The sequence below is a fragment of the Phalacrocorax aristotelis genome, chromosome Z (assembly GCF_949628215.1).
Source record: "Phalacrocorax aristotelis chromosome Z, bGulAri2.1, whole genome shotgun sequence".
NCBI classification, from domain to species: domain Eukaryota; kingdom Metazoa; phylum Chordata; class Aves; order Suliformes; family Phalacrocoracidae; genus Phalacrocorax; species Phalacrocorax aristotelis.
This window is the reverse complement of record NC_134311.1, coordinates 32,687,389-32,714,710: the sequence shown is the minus strand read 5'-3', so window position 1 is coordinate 32,714,710 and position 27,322 is coordinate 32,687,389. Positions and strand designations below refer to the sequence as shown.

Genomic DNA, 27,322 nt, shown 5'->3' with positions numbered 1-27,322 from the left:
GAAGCTCCCCTAAAGCAGATGGGACCTGAGAGAAGCCTACCCAAATGAAGTAATGAGCTATGGAAATAACTCTTAACATCAGAGGTCAGGACATGTTTCACCAGAGATAAAACTGTACTAGTAGCTAAAATATTTCTCTTCCATACCTCTGCAGTGCAGCTTTTGCCAAGTACTTCATTGCTGTCATGAAAACCTGCATTATATGAGCAAGAGTCATGGGACATCTCTTCTAGAGAATGTAATTATTGAACCCTAGAGGATATAGTTGCTGGTGTGAATTTGTGTATATAGGGGTGATCACACTTATGGGACAGCTTACCAGTAATTGTAGTTCCAGATGTGTTGTCCATATGCTCATTCATTATTCCTCCCCCTGCTTTTCTTTTTTTTTTCTGTGTCAACGGTTGAGAAAATAGAGTATGTGCTTTGCATGGCCCTTCTGTGGTCATGCACAGATGAACAGGAAAGAGGTACACACACCATGGGGTGCTGCAACAACACAAGGCTAAAATAGTGCCAAAGAGAGGGAAAGGAAAATCATCATGACAAGCACATGGAGGGAAAAAAGTAAGGGGACTGTGAGAGCAGGGAGGCAAGGCTTAAAGAGGGTAAGGTGGCAGCAGTAGCAGCCTAGCCAGAGCTTTGGCCACAGGGTCAGACTTGCAGGGCAGCACCATCACTCAGGGACTTGATGGGAGAGGAGAGGGAACTGGGAGAGAGGCTCCTTCTGACACTACTGACCCAAGATCAGAGCTGCCATTCAGATTGCGGAAGAGCTTTAAGAATGCTCCTGTTCTGGTGCCTTCATTCAAGCCTCTTCAGTGACATTTTGTGCAATGCAGCTCAAGAGTAAGACTGGACTGGTTTTACCAGCGTAGGAGGAGTGTGGGAGCAAGTAGGAGGTTGGGGGAGAACCCGATTGCTGCACAGATGCCTTGAAGTTTACCTTGCTACAGACTGGCACAAGAAAACAAGTTTTATAGGTAGATTAAATGCAGGTGTGACATTTTTCATGCCTTATATCCACAGCATACATTGCTCTGCTTCTTATTTTACAGTGCGCTATCTTTATTTTCTCTTTACTGCAGGGACCTGAGGCCTCATCTGTGTGATAAATGTGCCTGACACCTTCTAATGGTCTAAGGTGTGCAGATGCACCTTTAACAGGGAGTGGAAAATTGGGTGGTGTGTAGATTGATGGAGCAATTGCACCCAGCAGTGGCACTGCCACCATTTTCAGTGTGCAGGAAACGGGAAGGCAGCAGAGCTGCACAAAGCACAGGGCAGCTATTCCCTTTGTTGCTGACCAAAGTATCGTAAATGTAAATGGCTTCATCAAGAATCGCAACAGTGATTGCCCTGTAAATGGGTCAGGCAGCTTTTACATCTGCTTTCAAAATAATTGGTGTGTCCGCAGAGCTGGTTCCTCATCCTAGGTGACAATTCAAAGAAGCATGCCTGTCAGCTTTGCTATTGTATAAAGTGTACGTTGCCAGGGCTGTGGGGCAGGGAAGTTTCTTTTCCCAGTGTGAGTAGGGAACTATTACATGTGGTGCTAGAAACCAGCTTGTCCTTGTGGAGGAGCACTGCAAGGCAAAGCACGTGCAGGGACCTAGAGTGGGAAAGGCTTGTTCACTCTGCCACCCCCAAGCAGAGAGGGGCTGGAGGTTTCCCGAGGGAAATGACAGGTTCAGAGCAGCACAAGGCTGTTGGGGCTACTGTGGATGTGATGTGCTCCATGTGGTGTCCACTCCTCAAGCTTTGAGCTGTTCATGCCATTCTGGTTCTGCATGCTCTACACTGTTAGGATCAGCTTTGGAGCAAGAAAGTTGGAGAAGGATGTGAGAACAAAGCGCTGCAGGAAGACCTGAGCTAAGGCTGGGAGCTAGTTGTGCTGCCTGACTACTTAATATCATCTCATGTAACCTCTCACAAGCAGCTTAGAGCCAGTGAACATTTTGAAAATGAATACCAGGCTGGAGCATGACCTGAGAACCAGGCATGCTTATGCACGTACTGTTTTGTCCTGTGTACACTCTTCTTGAACAGTGTATTTCAAAAACTATGTATTTCCTACCAAGTTCAGAAGTGTCTTTTCTTCCACCTAGTAAGAGTAAAGGTGGTTGCTCTTTGAATTTATTTATAGTGAAGTAACAGAAATGGAAAATGTCCAAAACCAACAATGGTTTTCAACAGTGCTTGCCAGGTCAGATGCTTGCCAGGTCTAAGAGGAGGCAGGAGGAGGAGATCCAGAATTTAGCCAGACTTGCTGATGAAAAAGGATAGCATCATAATCTGAGCTACGCATTTTCTCTCCCTCCCTCATATTTTTGTGCTAATTAATTAGTGCTTATTTCTGAGTGCCAAACACAGCAGAAAACATGTAGCTTTTTTCTTGGTTATGTGTTTGTTAGAACTTGTTACCGTCTTGCCCTGGGGAAGGGTGAAAAAAAGCACAGTCTCTAGTTACTTCTTTGGTTTGGTCTTCAGAGATTTGGGACAGTCTTAAGGGACACACAGAAGAACTTCTGTGTCTCTGAGGTGGTAAGCAATTTAGGGCGGTAAAATGCTTCTTCTCAGTGTCTGGTGGGAAACGGGTATGTCATGGGCTCTGGCTGGAACTGGTGCTAAAATGCCCAGGAGCAAGGCTCACAGCTAGAAGTGAGGAGGCACAGTGCAACAGGCAGTGGAGTTGCCAGCAGAAAACCATGGGCACTGCCAGTTACGATTTCAGTTTCAGCTGAAGAAAAGAGTACAGCAGACAGTAATATGGCACATATGGCACTGTGTCAAAGAGCAACTCTATTTTAACCTTCAAAGGGGGTGCTGTTTTCTGCTGCCTTTTTTGCATCTCCTGTGAGCTGAGGGCTCCAAAAGCATCATCACAGAGCTAGTCATAGCGGGTGGCTAAAATCTGACAGCTCTGCTGAAAGGCACAACCCAGAGGAAGAGGGGCACACAGTGCAGATGGGAGCACAAGGGCACTCCCATGTTCACTCAGCCAACTGAGCCAATCATTTTAAGCTGATTTGTAGCAGAGAGAGAAGTTTAATGAGTGTTGGGGATCTAGTGGATAAGCAATGGTATGCTGGGCTTTTTCTTCACATGTGTGATTTTTTCAGGACATGTGGACTGGCAGCTTAGAGCCAATGAATGTTTTGAAAAGGAATACCAGGCTGGAGCATGACCTGAGAACCCAGCATGCTTATGCATGTACTGTTTTGTCCTGTGTACGCTCTTCTTGAACAGCATATTTCAAAATCAGTATATTTCATATCTAGTTCATATGGGAAGACGAGAGGCAAGCTGATGAGGAAATCAGAGTTGCACAAGTATTCCTGCAATGGACTAAATCTTTCAGTTCATCAGCAGGCATTGCTGTGTCATTAAACTCAGTCACTTCTGCATCAAAACCCAGCCCCTTGCCCCTTCTGAAGGAGGCTGCTGCAGAGTTCAAAGCCAGTTACCAGTTTTCCCTGAGCTCACGTAATTTAGCCTACAATCTTCCTTGAGTCCTGGTGCTGAGAGTCATCTGCCAGCTGAGGTTTTGCACGCTGCCATGTTTTCATCAGCCCAGAAAGACTAGGTGTCTGGTGTTCCTTCCTTCAGGGACCAGCTGTGGGACCACTCCAGTGACTTTTCGTGTTTTTCTCTATCTAAGCAGGTTTAGCTGTCTAGACCAAAGAAAGCTAGTGGACCCTGGCAGTGCAGAAGCTGCTGAATTTTCCTTTTCTCACTCCAATGAATGGCTGCCAAGGCCTCCTTGTATTTGTGGGCTTTTACAGTGAGCCCTGTGCTCAGCCTTGGAGCAGCTGGGCAGACACACTGTGGGTATGGCTTTTAAGAAAACCACTGATCCTGGAGCACACACCTGTTTGTGCACTTTCACTTCCAGGCAGGCTGGGATTTTTCTGTTGCTTCCCATAACTCACAAATGCAAACCTCAAACCCACTTGCTGATTAAAGAAACACAATCAAAATCAATATTCACTTTGTATTTAACTACAGGAACAAAATGGCAAGACCTGAAGCATTTAGCTCTAGTGAGGACGTGGTGCTATGTTCACAATGGCATTCCTCTGTTAATCACCCTGTATGTAATAAAAATAGATGCTATGTTTTTTACACCTCTATTCTCAGAGGTAAGGGCTCAAGATGGTATCACATCAGAGTGACAATACATTGTATCATTGGCGCTAAGGGGCATCTTAGTGTTGTAAACAACCTCTCTGATGATCACATGCAAGCACACTCACAGACGAAGCGGTATTTGTTGAAACCATGCAAGGCTGCGCAGTCAGAGACCTGTCTCTTGTGAGGAGCCGGTGTACCAGGTCAGGGTGTATAAGCAAAAAGCCAGATGAGCAGTCTTGTGCACAGAGCTCTCAGTTACAGCATATGTGACTGCGACAGCTGCCCCTCTGCTCTCCCTGCCACTTTCCTTGGAGGTGTTGCTTATAGGAACCATAGGAAAAAGAATTATCCGTTCTATCTGTGCAAATTCCTTAGTCTCTTGTGTTTTGGTGTTTATTCCATCACGCCAAGATGTTGGTATCAGGACTGCCTCTCAGCAGCAGCTTGGCAGAGGACAGATCTTGTTCCTATGTCCCATCAGATGAACATTTGTGATAGAATTGACTAAAAGCTGTATCTGAAGCTGTATTAGAAGTGAAAGGGTCTCTGTTCACCCAGGTGACCCTAAGTTCTCTTACTGATATAAATTAACGAAGTAGCAAGTCACAGTGAGCTCTGATGAGACAAGTTGTCCTATCCTGGCTTAGATCCTGCAGTCCTTATTCAGATAAATTATTTCATTAAAACAAATGAGGCTTTTTGACAAGAGTGCTCTGACCCTTTTTACTTTTCTCAAATCTATTTTTTTCTTACCTTGTGGTAATTGCTTGAAGCAGTAGAGAACTCTCTTGTCACCCTGCTGCTTCTGAAGCAGTCCTATCTTTCTGGGTACAGAATACAGGCAAGGGACAGGGCAATTAATATATGAAAAATTTTATTAGCTGATTTATATAATTATTAATAAAAATAAATTAGTTTTTCTTTTTCAAAGTGTCTATTATACCCTGTGTGCTTTTGCACCTCACTAGAGAGCTCTGAAGTGACCTTTCAATAAGCGTTACTGACTGAAGTGAGGATGAGGCCTGGGATGCCAGTCATTTGATACAATGCTACAAAAGCAAAATGTGGCACTGCTGTTATCCTTTAGAAGATGTCAGCACCACGCGAAATATCAAAATATTGCTAATGCTACTTCAAAAGCATTCTAGGAGATGTTTAGGGGCAATTTTCCTAAATTTGTTATTTCAAGGCTCACTTAAATTCATTATCTCCTTCTGCATATTCCTGGTAATACGTGTAAATGTTGCTATGATGCCATTTGTGATGGGAGGATTAAGGCTAACCTCAGGTGAGAAACAAGCAACATCAGTAACACATAAAGTCTTAAGAAATAGTTCTCAGAAGCCCAAAACCTTAAGTAGTGAAGTAGTGAAGGAATAAAAATGCAGGTGATGTGGTGTACCAGAAATTTGGGCAAAAGGTAGTGCAGAGGAAAAAATCCTGAACCATGCAAATGTATTCTTAGTTTTGTAAAATCCTTTAACCTCTTTGCAGCCCTCTGATTCTGGATCCTCTTGGCCTGATTAAAAAAGGCCATTCTCATTCGCAGGTTCATTTATGGACAGAGGACTGGACTGTAGGCTTCTTAATTGGAAAACAGTCCAGCGTGCTGTGAAACTGGCTTTACCTTGGGAGAATGAGGTATCTAAAGCAGTTGCCCATGCAGGGAGGCCAGTCCCACTTTCCAATTATCCAAATATTTATTGCAGCTTTTTAAACATCTTGTAATGTGACCATCATGATTGCTAATATGGGGGCGTGGGGGGATTTATGGGCCCTATGGCATGGTTTGTTGGACAGGAGTGTGGAAATTTCTTACAGAGAAGCTTAAATATAGAAGGCATGTTGGTCCCAAGCAGGATTTTTCTTCATGGGTGTGTGAGCAGCTGCACATATTTGATCACAGTTTTCCAAGCAGTGACAGCACTGATTATTGCATTGATAATAACCAGCTCCCATCGCTGACTGTGCTGGCAAAGCCCAGCCAAATGGGGACAGAGAGGAGGAGGACACGACTTTTCTTCGCACAGAGTTAGTTAGCTAAATGCCCTTACTTAGAAAATCTGATCTGAGAAAGGTTTTCTTAACTTAGTGCAATACTACGTGGATTTGCATTTAGGAAGGTAGCGGCGCTACCCAGGAATGTGATGCAAACCACTCAGTTAATTTGGGGTGAGGTGGGGGCTGTCTCAGCTGCCCCTGGACCAGGGCAGCTGCTGTGGTTGCACACGCTTGGGTGAGTGTCGCCGTGGCAGAAGCTGAGCTGGGGCACCGCGCTTGCGGCAGGCTTTACCCGCCGGTGGCTGCGACACCTGCAAGCACTGACAAAAACAACTGCAGGTCCCTCATGCCAAATGGCTTTGACATGTTGTACTGGGACACGACGTCTGTCCTATCAGCGCTGCGCTGGCCTCCGCATTGCTGCCGGATGGATGCTTGAAGCGCTGCTGCACGGGAGGCAGGTGGATGTCTTGCACAGCGGCTGAGAGGTGCCTCGTGCCCCAGAAACCATTAGGCACTCATTCTTAGAGAAGAAATCATTATGTCTCATTATAGCATGTACGCTGGGGACAGTGTAGGCCACTGCATCTATGTAGGTCAGAACAGTTTAATTTTGCTTAAAGTGTTCGGCTGTGCAAGTATGTTTTAAGAGGCTGAAAATCCTATTTAAAATTGTTTTAGTAAGCAGTCATCTTGATGTAACTTTGTGGGTTTAGGTTTTACAAAGCTGTTGCATTAGCCATGGTGTTTCCTTCTGTCATGTATTTCCAGTGCTCTGGTTGTGATTCAGAGAATGAGTGAGGAAGCTCTTAAACAAAGCATGGGATGGCAATTTAATTCCCACCCACGGACGGGGCTGGGTGCATTTTGGCAGTCTGTGAGGAAAACCACATCTATGCAACTGCAGATAGATGTGAACAGATAGAAGTGGGTGGTTCTAGTCGATAAAAAGGAATACTGAGACTTAGACCTGTAGCAGCAATATCATCCTGATGTTGTCCAGCTCCAGCAAATGAGTTTGGAAACAGATTTCTGAATTCTTTTTAAGAATTGTGGAGCTGTACGGGCATCAATTGCACCATCCTGTGTATGTTCACATGAAGAAAAATACTTTGCATTTAATACAGACTTTGAAAATTGTCAAAAAAAGTCTCATTCCCCAGCTCTTTTCACCGTGCAGCCCTGTTCCCCTGGGCTGCTCCTAACCCGCTTGTTACGACGGATCCTGCTTATGCCAGCTGGAAACCAAACGTCTGCTACTACTACAGAAAGAGTAATTGGCTTGGAATCTACTACCTAAAATCGTGAAAAATGAACAGGCCTTGCTGCACTGGGCTCTGGTTTTGCAGCTGTCGCCAATAGTACCCTCTTGAAAAGAGAATCATGGGGAATTGGTACAGTACTTGGACACCTATTAAAATTCACCCTCCTACCCCACTTACCCTCCTTTCTTTTCACTCACCCACTGTTAATAACTGACCTCCCCACAGTCCTCCATCCTTCCAAGCCCAAAGTGTTGCTCACTGAAGTGTGACTGTTGATTCCTTATTTGCACCTTCTGAAATGTTTCTCATTAGTGAACGGGAATCGAAACGCTGCACAACACCCCCACACCCATGCATTATCTCTGCTGCTTAATGCATACACCATACATTAGATGACTGTTAAGTGCTGTAGTAGGTGAAATTGTGACAAGTGGAAGAAGCTGTGGAGTGCCAAAATGTATATTAGCATTAACCACCTGTGAAGATTAGTCTTCTTATTACGATTCTCTGCATGTTAAATTGCTACTCTAAAGATGATTTCCTAAGGAAAACTGTTTCAGAATAGCCATTTCCCTAGTGTTGCCACAGTTCAGGAAATCCAAAGGCTTCAAAATCACTTCCAGGTAAAACTCATCTTCCTCCTAGAGATGATGTTTTAAGAACTGGCTTTGCTTAACAGCCTACCACACATGTTTGGTGAGGCATAGTGGTGAGTGACAGCAGGTGGAAAAGATAAACGCCAGCCACGATGTGGTGCAGGAGGGTTCCTCACACCACTGCTGTCTCAACAGAGGTCATTCATCCGAGCTTCCCACCAGGAAATACACAAATGAAAAATATGTTTATATGGCCTGGCAGATATTTCAAATAAATTATAACCTACGAAGGCTGATGTAATGGTGAGAGATTTAAAAAAACAAACCAAAAGCCAACAGTCCCTTCATGGCACTGAGGACATAGAACAGGCAAAACAAAGCACATTCCTGGGAAACAATTGCCCATGACTTTGACGTGCAGAGCACTGGTAGAACACCAGCACTCCCTGAATGCTGACATCAGTACGTGAAGCTTTCTTACTGCTTAGCATTTTGAGGATAAATGGCACATACCATAGTGTATCCATAGCTCACTGTTTCATGCTGAATTATCTCCTACCCTCAAAGTCACAGTTGGACTGATAAAGCTTATCATCACTGTTGCATATACCAATACCTTCCTGACCTGTTCGAAAATCAGAGTAAGCCAATTTCAGTGGTATCCACCAGAGCTCCAGCCCTGCTCTGTGCATGTCATGGCATACTAGGAGTGTCTTCTACTACAAGCCGAGCCCAAAAGTGAAGCATCCACTTCATTTGAAAGAACTGATAAACCAAATGTAACGCTCTACTTTTATTTTCTGCTAATAGGTTCTGTTACTATCTTGTGTCTAAAACCAGATTTTTAGAATTCATATTTTTGGGGACAAAAGATAAATTTGGCTGTAGACAATCCGTTCCATGAAAAGTTCCCACAAATGCTTAAATAGCTGTGTTATAACACATGAATATGCCTTTTGCAGGACGGCTCAATCATTCATAAATGTGGTTATACCATTCTGCTTCACATTTAAGTAAGCAAGCTTGGCATTCAGCAAGTTATTGCCAACTCCAAACCAGCACTCTGCATTTTCTGGGCTGAACAGGGAACTTGCTTGAAGTCTGAACTCATTGTTCCTATTAGGTTGTGTGAAGGCAGAAAGTCATGTCTTGTGCAGTGGTGACGGAACTAGCACTGATGGCAGAAATTAATCATATCACCTGAGTTTGACTGACTCCTGGTGATGGTGTAGTTGACCATCTGGCAATGTGTTCAACATGCTCTGCACCCCCAAACCATACAGAACACCCTGGGCAAACCGGTGAGCCCGATACATGGAAATAGAGCTCCCAAAAAAGTGGAAGTAGCTTTTCAGTAGATGTATTCCCAGCCCCAGCTGCGGCTAAGCTTTGCCACTAGGCTGAATGTTCTTTGGGTTTTTGGTTTTTTTTTATTCCGAAAGCTTGATGCTCTTCCACAGCCATGTTAAGCTACCAGCGTTCCCCAAAACTGATTATTTCTGATCCCACGCCATTCTCTCCCATGCTTGGAAAACATTTAGAAACCGATCCAGGTTAAAACTAAACAATTTGGCCAAAAAAACAACCTTTACTCTAAGTCAGTACCCAATACAGTCAGCTGGGCTGCCAAATCAGTGTCAGTGCTAGCGTGGACTGTTACAGTAAGTAGGTGGGATCAGTCCCAACCAGCTTTACTGGTATGCCTTTGAAGTCCTTCTACTAATCATTGGCAGAGCCAGGACATAATTTTCAATCAGCTTTAATGTCACAATCACCATATATGGATCTACAGTCAGGACTACATCATTAGTATTCAGGATGCTAAATACAATTAAATATTTGTCAGTTTATTTATTGAGTAGTGCACATTTTAAAATAATTTATAGCTGACTTAAAATGTTAAGTGATGAACTGCACATGTATGAGCACTTTGCTTCATGCCATGAATACAGTGAAAGTAAATTGATTTTCTTCTTCTGAAATACAGAAGACCACTTGCAATTCTTCTCCATGACAAAAACTTTTAAAATATGCACACCAAAATACCATTTTAACATCTGCCAATATTGCATAAGGTAGGACATCTATCAAGAGCGAGAAGGATGTTTTAGAGTGTTTTGTATGGTCGTTTCTTTTGTTGATTTTCAAGGAATCTAGCAACAGCTATACATTCACAGTGATGATTCAGTGTGCACTTAAGAGTGTTATTTGCTCAAGTTCACGATAACTTCCAGTCATGTTGGCTTATTGCATCTACGCACAGAGATCACTCCTAATCCCCTAACAGCAAACATTGAAAGAACCATCTAAAATTTACCTATTGCTACTTTAATGCACAGATTTTTGTCAGCAGGAAATGGTTACATTTTCATAATGTCTCATTCTGGGGAATCTTGCTCACTGCTTAGCAATTCCCTCACTCAGTATCTCTTAGCTTCCCAGTGGCAGACGTTGCATGTGCCGTCAGCCTCAGGCAGGTGAACTTCTTCAGAAATAAGGTAGTGCTTTGCTGATTATCATTTTTACATCTTCTTACCATTAGTAGAATCGTTTTATAGGGAAGTTGTAGCCTGTGGCTGCAACCAGCACACAAAAGCCTCAAACTCTCATCCCAAACACTGAGCCTGTAACATCTTTTACTCTGAAAGTGTTTTGTGTCCTGATGTAACTGTGCTCATGGAATTGCATTAGACAACTGAATCTGGAATTTAGTTCAGATTTCATCATGTTAACGTTTTTTAAGGAATAAGAATATGTTAAAGAGTTTATAGAAAATGTTGAAGAGTAAATAGCAGGTAATATGGTAATAACAATATGCATAATTATGCATAGTTTGTGATTAGGTGTGATAATAGAAAAAGGGATATGGAATAAGGAATGGGAATTTTACTGCTGAAATTCAAATAAGTGCAGTATTCCTAAACTGCAAAATCCAGGACATCAGTGGGAAATCCTCACCAAAAGTTTTTGATCTGTGGGAATGTGTAATACCCAGGTCTCTTCCATTAAACTGTTTTCATAAATATAAAACCTAATAAACCCTATAATGCTTGCTACTCATTTCAAAAGGGGACGTAGTACTTTTTTTCTTTTTTTAAGGCATTAAGGAGAGAAAGCACAGTCAATTAATGAAATCTTTTGAGTGGCATGCATAGGCATCTTCATAGAAGATGGAGATCAGGAAATACAGTAAAGTGCCAAAGATCCATAGAATCCTTATGAAGCTCAAATATAATTTTCCATTCTCTAGGAAGGGGCCCTATTCACATGCATACACATCAAATAGGAATAGCTTTAAAAATTAGGCGTTGAAAATCAATATTGTATTTAACTGACACCAGACCCACCCCACCCCAAAAAAAAAAAAAAAAAAAAGGACAAGGAATACTGACATCAGAATAATTGTGTTGTGGTGAAACATGTACTTGGTAAGAATGTGTCATTATGTAGGCAGGGCAAGATTTTTTAACGACTTAATTTTTTGGATCTTAAGGATAGGGGTTTTTTGGTATATTAAGTCATGGCAGAGTATAGTGCTACTTGGGACCAAGATGATGTTCAGAGACTTGGTTGCTAATGCAGCACCTTCTCACTTAAAAATTAAAAAAGGCACAAAAAGGATTAACTGACTCGTACAACTGCTTTAGGCAGCTAAACAGACTAAGGACTAAGTGTAAACAGGCTGGCTCCTTCTTAAAGAGGTCAAAACACTTTATTTTTATAGAGGGTTATATTAAAACATCTGCTCTTCAAGACATACCTTTGGAGACAGTACTAAGCTTCTATAACCTCAACAATTAAAGAAAAGAACCCTCTAGGTGACTGATATCTCATGACTTCATGTTGATCTTCCTTTCCCTTTACAACTATCTTTTTTCCTCAACTGGCAGTGTAAAGAACTTGCCATGAGCTAAAGAACTCATTACCAGTTTTTAAAACAATCTAGCATGAAGGCTAAAGTAGTAAATTAGTGCTTAAGGAATGAACTTAGTGTCAAATGCAAAAATTAATTGAGCCAAATACAGAGTAGACAACATTGTGCCTTGCAGGTATATTTAATGCAGATGTGCGTATTACGATGATTAGTTGTATAATTAAGTCTTCTACTGATCACAACAGTAATCTGCATCACAATCAAGAAAGTAACACACATACCAGTTGCAGTCAAAAGGAAAGAAATCCTGTATATGAAGGTTTGCAATGTGTTTTTTAAGCCACCTTCCCTTGAAGATCCTTGCAGAAGCCCCTGGTACACACGCCAAATCAATGCCACAAAACTGCTAATAAAATTATGGTTTAACCCACTTGGCAACAAAAGGGTCAAGTGTCATGAAAAAGACTCAAGCCTACAAATTACTTGATGACACTAATAGGTTACTCTTCAGCCAATTTTCACCACTGATTTCTCTGTTGGCTGCAAGTGTTTTTCTAATGCAAATGTAACTTATGAAAAAGAAAAAGGGTAGGCCACCAACTGAAAGAAAACATTTATTGAACCAAAGTCAATACTTCCCTTGTAATATCTACAAGCCAACACTGAACTGACTTTATTCAAGAATGAACACAATGTACAAAAAAAGTATGTCTGTTATAAAAATATGTCAATTTTTTTTCCTGGCTATTGAGCTGAAAACATTTTGATGAGTGCAAGATAGGTTTGGCAAACAAATTTAAGCCACTATCACCAATGACAAAATTAAAATAGTTTTTTAATCGTGGTGTATATTTAAGACTCATTGATAAAGTGGCACTGCAAATGTTGACCCTTAAAAATCATATCACTGCTCTGCCATGTGTTTATGCACCCAGACAACTGAACATCTTGATCTTCTGTCATCATGAATCAGTACCTTTATCAATGAAGACTATCCAACCCAATTCAAACTAATCAACCAGGTAACTGACACCTACCGCTGGAACACAACTTAGGGGAGGTAAACTACCTCCATGGCCCTGCATTTTGTGTGTTGTTTGCGAACTGAGAAAGAAGAGTAGGTAGGTTCATACATGTTTAAATCCACCTGGGAGCTGTTGCAATGTGAAATCAGGGAAAGGATGGAAAAAGCACACAGAATCATTTATGACAGCAAACTATATTTATGAAAACATGCGTGTTTACCTATAAAAATGGATCTGACTAGGCTCAGTTATGCCTTATTTGTTTGGATCAGGTTTTTTTCACATAAAAATTTAACTCAACCAGGACTCAAATCATCAACTTCTCTCAAACCACCAACAAGGAGGGGAAAAAGGGACCATTTACAGACATAATCTGAAACAGTGCAATATTAAAATACAATTTCACAACGTGTGAAAGAAACATGCTTTGGAACCTGAGCAAAAGGCGTTTTACTGACTTTGTAAAAAGTCACCCTGTATGTTGTTTTCATTGGCATCTGTTCTGCCAGATTAGTATGTTGCTTTTAGCAACTTCCATGGCCCCTAAATATTTAGTACACAGAATCTGCCAACTACTTAGAGAGGTCTACGAAACTTTTCAGCTAATATTGCAGGCAGTCTGACATGCTGCTACTGGAAATGACCATACAGGCTAAATCAAGAAAAACTGTAAAGAAGCAGCAAAACATGATGCTTTTCTTTTTTAAATAGACTAAAGCGCTTCCACAACACTTAGATACGGTACTACACTGGTTTACAGTCTCAAGGTCAGCTCTTTCAAAATAAATATACTGAACATTTACAACAAATGCCTCCTGAATGCAAGCTCTCTATTATTTCAAGACCAGTTGGATAAAAACTAAAATAAAGACGTAACTCTGAAGCAGGTAAGCTAAAAGTCCTTTTTCAGAAACAGGCATGACTTGGTGCCACAGCAAAATTTTTCACCAGTCTGCAGTAAGCAATTTTTTTTTCTTCTAGCACCAAGCAGGCCACCATACAAAGCAACCTCACAAAGCATGCGGTCATCTACTCTGCTGATTTTGTATGAAATAATCATTTGTGCTTGCAGGTCCCAGACCTTTCAAAAATGGGTATGAAAAACAGATGATTGAAGACATTAATGGAACACTCATTTCTAAATTACTTGAGTGCAGAAAAGATTTAAAGACTACAAAGCAACAGAATATTGTGCATTAGTATTTGTGAGGGACGAGGGAAGCTAAGGTCGGTGCTTTAGTTTGCTTAAAACAAACGAAAAGCTAAAATCAATCCTAAAATAGCTCTACGTCCATGATACTCGTAGAGGCCAATGTGTGCATGCCACTGAAAGGCACGGTCAGACCAATCTGACAAATGGCATCATCAGAGCAGAACAGCAACTTTTCACTGGAGTAATCACAAAGGGTGAACAATTAGCCATCACTTCTCTTGTCATGAGCACAGAAAGCAGTCACCAAGGCAAAAGAGGGGACACAGGAAAGAAGATACAGGAACTCGCATAAACCTGGAAGACAGAAAACACATACTAAACTGAGTTTTGAACATTCTGAGTGACCATTTTCCTTCTGTAACATTGCTATTCATTGACTTAACACCATACATATTATGCTTACATGGATGAACTGTTGCAAAAATAGTACCCTAATCATACCACAAAATTCTTCTGGAATTTGTTATACAACCAACTTCACTTGCAAAGATTTTCCTACGATATCATCGCAGGTATAAAACAGGCTTATGGACAGACTGATGCAGTCATGACAATTTATTTTTCATCGTTTAAAAAAATTAATATGCTTACATGACATTGATTTTTTTACTCAGAAATGCATTTTAAAATCGGGCATCATAAAGACACAGCTATTTACAGGGAGCTAATTCTGAAGTCGTATGATTGTTCTTCCTACTACTCTAACAATGCCTAAAAAGTAGAGTGCAATACTTACTGGAAAGGTTTCCCCAAGGTTATCCTGCCTTTGTATCTACAAGCTGCATCTGAACATTTGCAGACATGCCACCTCCATAGCCTCCCTTGGACTGCATTTGGTTCTGAATTGAGCTGACCTGGAGACAGAAGGGAAAGGGAAGCAGAGAAAACAAGAAAGGCAGTTAGTGCGCTATGGCATCTTCTTGCTTCCAATTTTATTTCTTGTTTAGGTTTGGTTTCCAAGTGCTCCTTTACCATTAAAGCCACATTACTTTTGCATGAAGACATGTGCAGCGTAGGCTTGCTGGAATTTTCACTTCTGCAGGCAGCTCAGCAGGAGAGATGGAAGAACTGATGCTGAGGCAGAAGTTTTTCCTCTCTCCCAAAGAAAACTGGCTGATTCAGGCTTTCACTGACCTGCTTGATTACTCAAAAAAAATTAATCAAATCTCTTACTGGTATCCAACTCCATTCCATCTGACAAGCTATAATTTATCTTGTAATACAGAAAATGTTCTTTGCAAAGTATGACAAACCAGAGACGTTTACACCGATACGTTAACAATATAATAGACAACTTACAAAATATCTGGATAGTATCTGCACTGTATGGCTAACTTCAGATAATTAAAAAAGGAATTTCTAAACCAAAAAGGAGCTTTTGGTTTGTGGAAGGCTTTTTATTTATCTATTTATACAACAGCACACAGTGCTTTCCTTAAATGCTACTATTCCTTTAAATGGTAGGGCATTTATTGTTTAAATCTTACTCAATCTACCAACTTCCCTGGAAACAGCTTATTTGAAGGTATTTTTAGCCTGATGCAAATAAATACATAAAGAACACGCACACACACGGAGACACATGCACATCCCTGTATGGCTTTCATTGCCTTTATCAACAAAAAGGAAGGGAATCTGTAGTTCTTTCCTGCTTGTGTTGCACAAGTCAAAATAATCATCTCCAAGTGCCTGCAGGAAGACCACTCTAACCTTAAATGTTTGGCCGCCTTCTCTCTGCACCCCAGAGCATAAGTATACAATGAGCACAAAATAGCATATTCTTTCAAGGCTACAGCTTCTGAAATTGAACTAGCAGCAAAGCCTATGCCTGCAGGGTACCACCTGCAATTATTAGATGTATGCTCCCTCATAGAGACCACCAAATATCACTAGAAAGCTGTATTAAAACAGCACTGGAGAAATATTTCCAAGTAGTGTGCACGATATTTTCCCTGTCTGCAAAGGCAAAAGGAGGATCTTCTGTTCCCCAGCAAAGCAAAACACAAGGACACACATGAATTAGCACAACTCTTTCATACACACTGTTTCGCAAACCAATGTGAAAAAAGAGCCTATTTTACGATCTTTGTTTTCAACAGTATCACATATTGCAGTGCTGTGTAAGACCATTTTCTAGCTTGGTGCTCTGCTCAAGTGAGTGATACAGCTGCAGCAAAGCAATGTTATATTCACATTTTTTTCCAGGAAAAGTGTTCAGAGCCAGTACTCCAGTGGGTCCGATGTCAGAGAATACAAACTCAGTAAGGAAGTGTGGAGAAGTGCAATCACGTTCACTGGGCAGTGTTTAAGAACTTTCACATTTCACCAAGCTGGTCTTCGTCTTCACCAAGCATCTTCCATTGCTCATTGGAACAAAAGGAGTTTGAATTTAATCTTTTTTTCCTCAGAAAATAATTCGTCTGCATGTAAATGTATTCACAAGAATGACTTGAGGATGGCATTAATTTCATCCGAATGAACTCTACCTCTAGAGTAAAAGAGCTAGAAAATCATCTCCAGGTCATGTCACCTTCCAGCCTGACAACTTGCCTACATGACTTTCAGATTTTGGAGAACAGCAAATGAACATAAATTGCAAGGCTAAGGTGTTAAATCTTTATGACTATTTCTCCTAAAGGTTAGAGTAATTTCTCTGGTACTTGATTCACACATATAGATGCTTGTGTTAGTGGGTAAGGAAGTGTCAGTCTAAAATGCAGGGGCTGTTACACCTAAAGCAAAGAGAATGCAGCGAATTAAACCTGACTGCATTAACAGTTCAGTGGCTATTTTATATATGAAAAAGAATATAGGAGACATACAAAGTTAAAAACACTGAGCAAAAAAGCAGGTCTGTAGGCTTATAAGGTGGTATTCTTTCTGAAGCATCCTGCTTTTGAGGCAATCTGGGCTACAAGAACAAGCGCCATGAAATGCAATTATTTTTTTCTTTCCAAAAGATGCCATTGCCTTCCTTTGAATCATCGTAACAGTAAGGTTCTTGTGTCGTATGTCTGATTTAGATAGTATAAGGATTTAAAGATTTTGGAAGAGGAAAGCTATTGCACCAATCAAAGATCAGACAATCTGTTGTGCTGCTTATCTATCTCATTAATTTCCTTCTTTCCTTTTCTTTCCCTCCTTTTTAGAATTAGGAAATAGTACAAGTGGTCCTTGAGAAAGAAAACACAGGAAAACTGAGAAGAGGGTGGAATACATGAAACCAAAGACTAAAGTGAGGAATATGAAGCAGAAGAAGAAAGTGAGAGATTTCATCATGGATTATGAAGGTAAAATAAGAAAGTTATGGGAATGAGAAAGAAAGAAAGAGTGCAGAGGGTTCCCACTGTTTAAGTGTACCTTTGACAAAGGAGCAAGACTCTTTACAGAGAGAAGGCAAACAAAAAAGCAAAATATTTCAGTAATCAGAAAACTACTGTACTCAGAATCATAAGGATATGTAATGAAGAACAAAGCTCATGAAAAAACACACAGAGCAGATAGTGGATGAAAACCGAAATTTATACAGGAAAAGCTAATAAATTGCAGGAAGTCCTCCAAAGGTACTGAGAAGAGAGAAGGCAAAAGGAGGTTCACGAAGGTGTGTAATGTCCATACTATAGAGGAAATTAAGCAGCAGAAAAACATGCGGAGGTTAACACTGTAATCTTGGAATTTACACTGCGAAGAATGAACAAGGAGACTGAATGCAATATTACCACAGGAAGTCACTGCAGAAGAGGCAGAAAAATAAGCACTGTGAAAAAGCAGAGATTTGTGCTTCTGAAGAGAGAGAAGGAAAACAGGATTATTTTTTGCATATAGATCCTTTCTATCTGGGATCACAAACATCATTCCGAGCACTGATGCAGCGCATCATCCAAATGGAAAAGAGTGAGAGAAAGAGAGCGCCAGTTATGAGCATTCAAAATGAAAAAGTCTATGTAGATAGACAATAACAATTACCTACTATCTGGAGTGTAATTGGATATTGTGCAAGGCAACGGTGCGGGCAAGCAGGAGGAAAGTCTAAGATGAAAGAGCAAAGCTGCCGGCAATCACCACAAACGTCACATGAGGCAGATCAGCTGTGAGAGTGACGAAGGTTCTCACAGGAGGGACAACAATCATTTAAAAAGCAAAAAGCCATGCTTTACAGAAAAAAAGAGAAAACTTCTCACTTTATTATTTCAATTTATAATGGCTTTAAATATTAATGCAATATATTGGATTAAATAAGTAATTAGCTTTAACTGAATTTTATCAAGTTCAAGCTGTGCTTGTCCGTTTAACTTGCTTACACATGTTTTAGTACAAATTACTTCCAATCCATTATGTTTTTTCCAGGACAATGTAGTATATTGCTTGGCACGTCAGATTTTCTAGCTTTGCCCTTCGCTAATATCTACTGACTTACAAAAGGTTTTGTCTGATCTCAATAAGCTGTAAACAAGTTGAAACTACAAATGACCTCACTTGCCTGCCTTAAAACCGCCTCCTTCCTTAAGAGCTCTGCTCTCTGTTCTTATACCTCTGAGAGAACTCTTTCTTCTCCTTTTGTCTGTAAGATTTTTTCCTCACTTTAATCTCAAAACTTTTTTTTCCTTTAAAGAGGCTTAAGGTCAAGAAGTATTTTTCATCGTTATCTACATACAAGCCTTTTATACATTGCTTATTATTGACCTTAAAAACAGATTGACACTTCACATAAATATAAAGCTGCATAAAAGAAATCTATCCTCATAAGCTGATTTTCAGTATCTATCTTAGCCTCCGTTTTTCACTTTCAAAGAGATAAAAATATTTATTGCTACTATCATCTACAAGAAGCCCGAAAACCTTGCCTATGACATTGTTGCTTGCTCCAGAAGTAATTCACACACTGCAAATAGGGCTACAGAGTATAGAAGAACCTCAACAAGGACACCCAAAAGTATTCGTGTGCACCAGAAACCAAGGTAAGTTAGAGTTTTACTTGAACTATATTTAAAATAGCTTAAAGCGTTTCAGGTAAGAAGTCTAGTCAATTATGAGATGCTTTTAAAAGTTTTCTCTAAAATACTCTAGTATATTTTCAAATATACCTCTATTTTAGTTCATACATATCATCAGAATGAATTTTTAAAAAGTATTCTACACAGAGCCTGTTCAATTTATACAGCATCTACTATGTATTGTCAATAAAAATAGGAATTTAAAAAATTAATTCCATAATCTTGAATGCAAGTGTTTAGGACTTGGAATTAAGACACTAGCAGGTTGTTCTTCAGTTATATACAGATTCTTTCTTATAGTTGAAAGACTCATTGCTTTAGCCACTATATATATATATATATATATATATATATATATACACACACACACAGTGTTCCTGTGTTCTATCTAAGATGAAATATTCTTCATCTGCTCATACTTACTGAATTCATTCCACTGAATAGGTCTCCTGATCCTACATGAGCTGTGTGAACAAAGTTTGTTGGCTCCCCAATCATGCTTCGGTCAATCCGCCGTCGTCTTTTCTGAAAGGAAGGTAAAGAAACCATCTAATTGAGAGTCATTGAGAAGGCAAAAACAATGTGTGTCATAAATGTAAAAGTTAACTGCCCACAGGATACTTCTTACACTAAGTAAAAAAGCAGAGTCCAAATTCCCAGGTTAACCAAGAGATTGGTGATACTGTCCTTCATTTTTACTTGGAGGATCTATAGCAGGCTGTTAGACCTGTGTTTAGGCCAACAAAACATTCGTAAATAACCTTACTACATTCTACAGTTTGTAAAGCAGTACTTGCAATGTCTCATACAATAACTTCTGCCTATAGTTGTATTTAAATCATGATCTGACAGATCAAATTTGAGTTTAGTCATTCAGAACAAGAATTCAGGATCAAAGACCATTAATATAGTCTATGAAACCACCAACTTACAGAATTTCTGATTTGCATGCCATGGGAACTTACATCGCTATTTGTAATATATTTCATAGTGATGTTCAGACAATGCCTTGAGTTTGATCAGGGTTAGTCACAGACACATCTTTACTGAACCCTGTGTACTAAGATAACTTCCAGTCCGTGTGGTTGTAGAGTGTGAGGTGGAGGGGTGCAGTATGATGGTAAAGCAGGATGCCAGATTAGGAACTCCCATTCCTGTGCCATGAGACAGAGGGCAAGAATGTCTTAACATCTGCCTCCCCTTTCTTAGAGTCACAGCTTCATTTTTTATTAATGTAATAACACACAAATGAAAAACTGGAGGCAGTAAGGACTTTCTCTAATTAAAGCTGCTTTGGTTGCCTGCCTCTAGCTAAGCGTTGCATCTAAAGGAATACAGCACGAAAACCCTGTCCTCATTTCTTAGGCCAGAGCCAGGGAGGTTACACAGAGCAAACCATGCACTGTGCAGTCACCATATGCCCATATAATGTATTTGAAAAAACCACATAGCATCTCCACCAGGTGTGATGATTATTTTAAACACACCTTGCTGTATTTACACAATATAGAATTGTAATATGCTGTGACTGACACAGAAATAAGCTCTAGAGAGGTGTATGAAACACACTGCTGCAACTAAAACACTTTAAATTTTCAGGTCTGCAGTAGTTGCCCCTCTCCCCCTTCTAAAAAGATAACAGCCAGAGTCAGATTCATTTATATGTCTAAACAATACATCCATGATTTCTTGGTTTTAGTACAGTTTTGAAATGCAGGGTTTTGATGTAGACAAAATGTAGACAAACTCAAAGCTTTTGAAATTTCTTGTTTTCCTTTGTTTGCAAATAACCAAACTCTTTCTTTGGGCAACTCAACTTATTTTCCTCCTTTACTTGTTGCTAAGATCACAGGCATGCCAGTAACAGAATTAAGAGTGCTGGGTCTTGTGAATGAATGTAAATGATTCTCCGCTAATCATCAGCAAGTCAACCAGTAACCACTAGTTAAAGTGAATTGCCATCAAACCCTGTTTTTATTTTAAGCAAGTTTCTTATCAGAGGCCATCAGCCAGTTACACCCTGGCATGTGCCCACTGATCTGATCTCCTTCAAGCAATGGAACAGTATTTAAATGCTCTGCTATATTAAGACCACAGCTAGTTTGCTCTGAAAGCAAATCAAACCTTTTTTTTTTTTTTTGCTGCAGGAGCACTCAGTTTACATTTACATTATTATTTTAGCTTGGATCACAAGCACGCTTGTGAAGCAACTTTGCCAGTCCCTATTTATCATGCTTCAGTTTTAATTTCAGAGTAATCTTGGAGTGTACAAATTAGACTTCTTGCGTGAAGCCAAACTGGAGGTCTAGCTGATGCACTCCCATTGCTAACGGACAGTGAGGCCAATGGACCAGGTGAGCCAGTCTGAAGCTGACCACAAAAGACATCTAAGGCACGTCACGGTTCCCCAACACTAACTGTTCTGCTCTACTACATAGCTGCTCCTACTAGAATATGCCATTTCCATAGACACAGCCTTAGCCAGAACCAATGTGACCAATTAGCATGGGTGAAGGGACTTGGGGAACACTGTAAAAAGTCACTTCTTTTTGAGCAATGTTGACACAAGAGACAGGAGGAGGGGAACATGCCTGGAAAGGTTACAAAGCTTTTACAGAGGATGCCAAAAACATTAGCTTTGCCAGGATTTTATTGTGAAGCTGTACTTTCTGAGGCCCTGTAAGAATACATGCAATACCATTGCTCTATAAACAACAAGAATGAACACACAGATTAATTCTTCAATAAATTTAGCATATTTAATTTGAGAGGAGCCGAGAAGCAGCGCATTCGTCTCTTACTTAAGAAGAAATGAATTGTCCAATTATGCTCATTTCCCTCTGCGTATCCCTTGTGCTTTTCCATGCTTGTTCCTAAGGCAAGTCATGTGCCTGAGCTGACAGAGCCCAGGAAAATGAATTCCCGCTAGCCTTCACCCATGCCCAAACTCTGCTTGACAACATACCATAAATAATTAGCCTGAGAATATATATACACCACTAACCATTACAGCAATGAGATCTGACTATAAAGATGATCTATAAACAACTGCTTGTTTATGATACTAGTACAAAGAACTTCAACCTACACGGACTTGTACCATCCAAAGGTTTGTTTTAAAGATGTTTCTGAGGGAATACCTTTATGTCCCAACTCTGGCAGCCTAATTGCAATGACACCCTAAGTCCTCTGTCTGTGTTTCTTGTGGATGTTTTCATTGCAGGGGGGAAGCAGAAGACAGCTGACATTATGATTAGCTAATGTGTCTGTGTCTCTTATCTTTCTTGTTAAAATCTGAATTGTAATATTTGCTTCCCCCCCATCTTGCCTTGTCTCAAGGGACTTCCCCCTTTACTAAGAGGGAAGGGGTGACAAGGAACACAAAACAGGAAATAGAGCAGAGGAAAAGACCTGTAAAGGGTTCCTGAAGTGGAATATGTAATATCATTATTTAATGGCTTTACTCAGTTTGTTCCCTTGACAAAAATCTGCAGAATCTGGATGGCAAAGTACACACCAGGTAATCTTTACGCCATGAAAAGAATAAATAATCTTTAAACATAAGTGGAAGAGATGCAGGTGGGTGTGGGTGTGGGTGTGTGTGTGTGTGTGTTAAATGTTTGAAAGGAACGGAAGCAGTCTGAGGATCCATCTCAGAAGCTTTGCTTTGAACATATACTAGATGGAATGAAACTGGATCACATTTCAGTTACCATAGTAATGAAGTCAAGAACTGTCTCTTCTATTCTTAATCTGTGAGTGATGCTTTGCACCCACACATGGTAGCATCTCTTTTGAAGTACAACATCAGAATTCAGAAGGCCACCAACAGTTACATCACACAGAAAATATCTTAACCTTGCAAGTTTCTTGAAACTTTCAATAAAGTTTGAAACTTCCATTTTAAAAAATTCAACTAATCTTACCATGCACTCAACCTGCCCTTCATCAAAACCACAAGTGTTTTACTGAAAGTGTTTTCATAGTTCAAAAAACTACTTATTACAAGAAATTCAAGACTATTTTTTCTTTAAGCAAATAATTGCCACTGATGTGTCTAGAGGCATGTAAAATTTCCGTTTCATTCCCCTCTATTTTGGGCTTGCAGGGAAGAAGTGATCTTTTTTTACTATCTCCAAATTTTGTCCAGGGACTGCGCTGCAGTTCTCTAGCTGAAGCCACTTCATAGTGATGGCAATTAGGTCTGAATTAGACAAGTTCTCTGGCTGTATATATGCATATAAAAAAGAAAAGTTTTGGAAATTTTTCTCCTCTACATGGTTATTCATGCCTCTCTGCTATTCATGACAGGCCTCCTCAAAAAAAGAAAAAGAAAAGACACGCAAAGTACCATCAAGGTCTCAAATATATCAGAAAATATTTGAGTGATGTCACTTAGATCCTAGTAGGCTGATAATTATTTTTCTAGATGTCCAGGTTTCAGCTGGGATAGAGTTAATTTTCTTCACAGTAGCTAGCATGGGCCTATGTGTTGGATTTGTGCTAAAAACAGATAATGCAGAGATGTTTTAGTTGTTGCTAAGCAGTGCTTACACTAGTCAGGAACTTTTTCAGCTTCCCACACTCAGCCAGGTGCACAAGAAGCTGGGAGGGGACATGGCTGGGACAGCTGATCCCAGCTGACCCAAGGGATATCCCACCCCATATGACATCATGCTCAGAATAAAAAGCTGGGGAAGAAGAACGAAGGGGGAGGGAGGAGGGGGAAATATATTCGGAGTGATGGCATTTGTCTTCCCAAGTAACCGTTACACGTGATGGAGCCCTGCTTTCCTGGAGATGGGTGAACACCTGCCTGCCCATGGGAAGCGGTGAATGAATTGCTTATTTTGCTTTGCTTGTGTGCACAGCTTTTGCTTTACCTATTAAACTGTCTTTATCTCAACCCACGAGTTTCCTCACTTTTACTCTTCCGATTCTCTCCCCCATCCCACTGTGGGGGGAGTGAGCGAGCGGCTGTGTGGTGCTGCGTTGCTGACTGGGGCTAAACCACAACACTGGAAGCTGCTAGAAGTTGCAAGTGATGTCAAACAGAATATCATATAAAAGTATCCCAAAGTCAGGTACAAACCTACACATGCTGGGGATCAAAAGCAAATAAATCTCTTCTGTTTAGCTGGCAGAAAAGTATGTTCTGCTAAATCTACACCAGACTTTTTGTGATAGCTGCTAGATGCATATCCCAAATCCAAGTCTGAGTGAAACAGAAGTGACATACAGCACTTCAAACGACTCTGCAACACAAAAGCCTGCATGGATCTGACCTGCAGAAGGCTCCATCTCAGCCCCGGTCAGCCCTCAAATGGAAGTACTGCGAGTGAAAGATGAAGAACGTGCTTTCTAAGCATAAAGCAATACATGGTGGAAACTGAAGAAAGTTGTTGCCATATTGCGAACATGTAGAGTTTCTGAAAACAATTGCTGCATAGGGCATTCTTCTCCTACCATCTACCATTTAATTTATCTGCACTTCACACACACGGAAAACTGCCAACTCTTTTTCACCACACAGCAGTGCTTTTTGCCCAGCTGTATGTTGTCCTGGCTTGTTACATCTTAGGATCTCAGTCAAGTAGACTGTAACAAACCAGGCAACAGAATACCCGCTGCCCTCAGTGCGAGCCTCCTATAGGGAACAACAGAGCATGTCTACAGTAGCAACAAATTAGTGGCAGAGGCAGACTGGAACTTCACACCTCACATTAAGAGTAACAAAATTTTGGTATTTAGGTCCCAAGCAGTAATCTTTGTTTTGATCATTCTTCTCTAAAACTAAACACAGATACAGCTGCTTTGCTTTTTAGGAGAACATTTTATTATTATTAATTAATATCATCTACTACAGCTACTACAACTACTATCAGCTGCCACAAGGCAAAGAGAACACTTTCCTACTGCTAACTTTGTAACATTTACCAAAGTGTTACAAGTGTTATTTTTCTTGACTGTGCTTCCATATATAGTTTTATTTTATATGCAGTAAAAATATATTGCACATAATATATATTGTTGTGTAATGCATAAATATTAATATATCATATGTTGCATTTACAGGCATTTTTCTGTCACTCGATATTTATTTGTGTTCCAAAAAAATGTAGGGCACAGTAAACTAAATCAGAAAGGAAATAGCATAATGACCTGATCTATCTAGTCTAATCTTGTGTAACATGTTTCCAACCAGATCCAAATCAATATGAAGCAATCCAAATATAAAACGACAAGTGACGCACCTTCCTTTTTTTGACACAGTTCTCTTTGTCTTTCATTGTAACTATCTGTAGAAAAGGAACTTCAGTTCAAATTTGTCATCATTTCTCCTTATTCTGCAAGACTATATTATTTTTCATGATGTGTCATTTTGGGTTCTGTTATTTCAATACAAAATTTGTAAGCTTGCCACAAAGACTGATATGCAGAAAATATAAGAAGTGATTATTTATTGAGGCATAATCCCTGTGCTTTATAGTTTCCTCTTCTGAATAAAATGATGAGAAACATTTATTGTATTTTAACTTCAAAACAGCTTTGATACATAATCAGGGAAAATCAAAACCAAGCACCATGCTTTGGCACCTCATGTGATGCAGAATGAAAGCATCAACTTCCTGAGACTCACTTTCCAGTCTTGCATCAGTTATCTTCTCTAATTTCAGACTATTTTTTAAAAAATCAAATTCTGTAAAAGGACTGCAGATTGTGTAAATCAAGATATTCATAATATTCCACATCAGAGTGGGCTATCACAGCATCATTTGAGGCTTCAGTGGGTCTCACTCACCTGCCAGGATTGCCTTCATCAAGTCAGCAATGCTTACTCCTGGCATGCAGGCTCAGTAACCTAGCTAGGGTAAAAAGTAGTTTTCCCCTTTTCTGAAATGATTGCTGTCATAAAACAGGCTTATCTCTCTTGTAAAGAAGCTAACTAAAGAACATTAATTCCTCTTTGAAGCCTAGTTCAAGACTTAATAAATTTACTTGCTAACTCCCCATTGGAAAACTCTCCTTGGTGAACAGAGGAGTGAACAATCCGTCTGGACGCTATAAAGAGTTGCTTTGCAGAATGGGTTTCTGTGGTTAGGGAATGACCGCTTACATTTATTACCTCCAAAAATTTTACTCTTTTCAAAGCAGAAATATGACTCTGAATTCATAAACGCTAGAAAGATACACAGCTTTTAAACTTGTCTCCACAACACAAGGGTCAGTTTTTCAGACTGCTCAGTCACCACTCTCTCAGACATTAAAATGGCATCAAATACAGTAAGAAGCAATTCACTCTCTACAAATAGCTCTTTGCAAGCTTGACTTTTAAATAACAGCAGGGTTATTTGAGCATAATTAAGTATAATAACTTTTAAGCACATCGTTTAATCCTTTGCCACACTAAGAGATCTAGAGTTAATACATCTTTCCATACTAAATCTAAATCTCAAACCGTCCTAAAATAAAATAAATCTCAGTACAGCCACCATAACTGCTGTTCTTACGGTAGATAGGTAGACAAATGCGAACAAGGAATACGTTCCCTCTCCTCCTCTGTACCTGCCTAGTGCATGTGTTTTCATTATCAGGAGCTAGTCTGCTCATACATCCAACACTGTATGGATGCACTATCAAGATGTGATTTGCTAATCTTTTCTTTTTTTAAATAGGAACTATCAGATTTATATGGAGGCTTACAGCTATTGTGTTTGATGTTCTTTCACAAATAACCCTCAAACAGCAACCCTTTTTTGGAGAACTTCTGTTACCATTCATTCTAGTGTTAATTTCAGGCTAACCCTATGCAAAAAGCAAAATCTTTTAATCTGCTAATTTACTCTCTGGGATCCCTGCCACCAATCAAGACAGGTGTTTCATAACTTTTCCCTGAGGACAAAGTGATCTATTAAACCTAATATAACCCTCTGTTGAAATAGAGCTGTTTGCCAGCTTTGTATTCAAGAACTCAGCTGAAACTTCAAAAGCAGTGAAGGCCAAAGATAAAACTAAGATAGCAATATAAGGAAAGGATTTAATCAAAGACAAGATAGTCAGCCATTTCAAGATGGGGAATTTTGGATGGTTACTGGGGAATTTTGGATGGTTACAGGCGAAACTGAAAGAGAGAAAACACTCTTCGTACTATTTTCCTTCTTTGATCTTGCCTACTTTTTATATCTGCTCTGAAAAGAGCACCAGCAGCAAAGGAGTCCC

At 40.0% G+C, this 27,322-nt stretch overlaps 1 protein-coding gene across 5 annotated transcripts in view; it reads right to left on the bottom strand.

Annotated features, from left to right (window-relative positions):
* Positions 1 to 12,471: 12,471 nt before the first annotated feature.
* The window catches only part of CDC42SE2 (CDC42 small effector 2), a 116,736-nt gene continuing 101,885 nt past the window's right edge, over positions 12,472 to 27,322 (bottom strand). For all 5 annotated transcript variants that reach the window (XM_075079593.1, XM_075079591.1, XM_075079590.1 and 2 more), the window contains 3 exons: positions 19,526 to 19,627; positions 14,845 to 14,962; positions 12,472 to 14,402 (listed from right to left, as the gene is read on the bottom strand). In XM_075079593.1, coding sequence (XP_074935694.1) covers positions 14,864 to 14,962; positions 19,526 to 19,627 — 201 coding nt within the window. In that variant the 3' untranslated portion in view covers positions 12,472 to 14,402; positions 14,845 to 14,863. The remainder of the gene's footprint in view (positions 14,403 to 14,844; positions 14,963 to 19,525; positions 19,628 to 27,322) is intronic.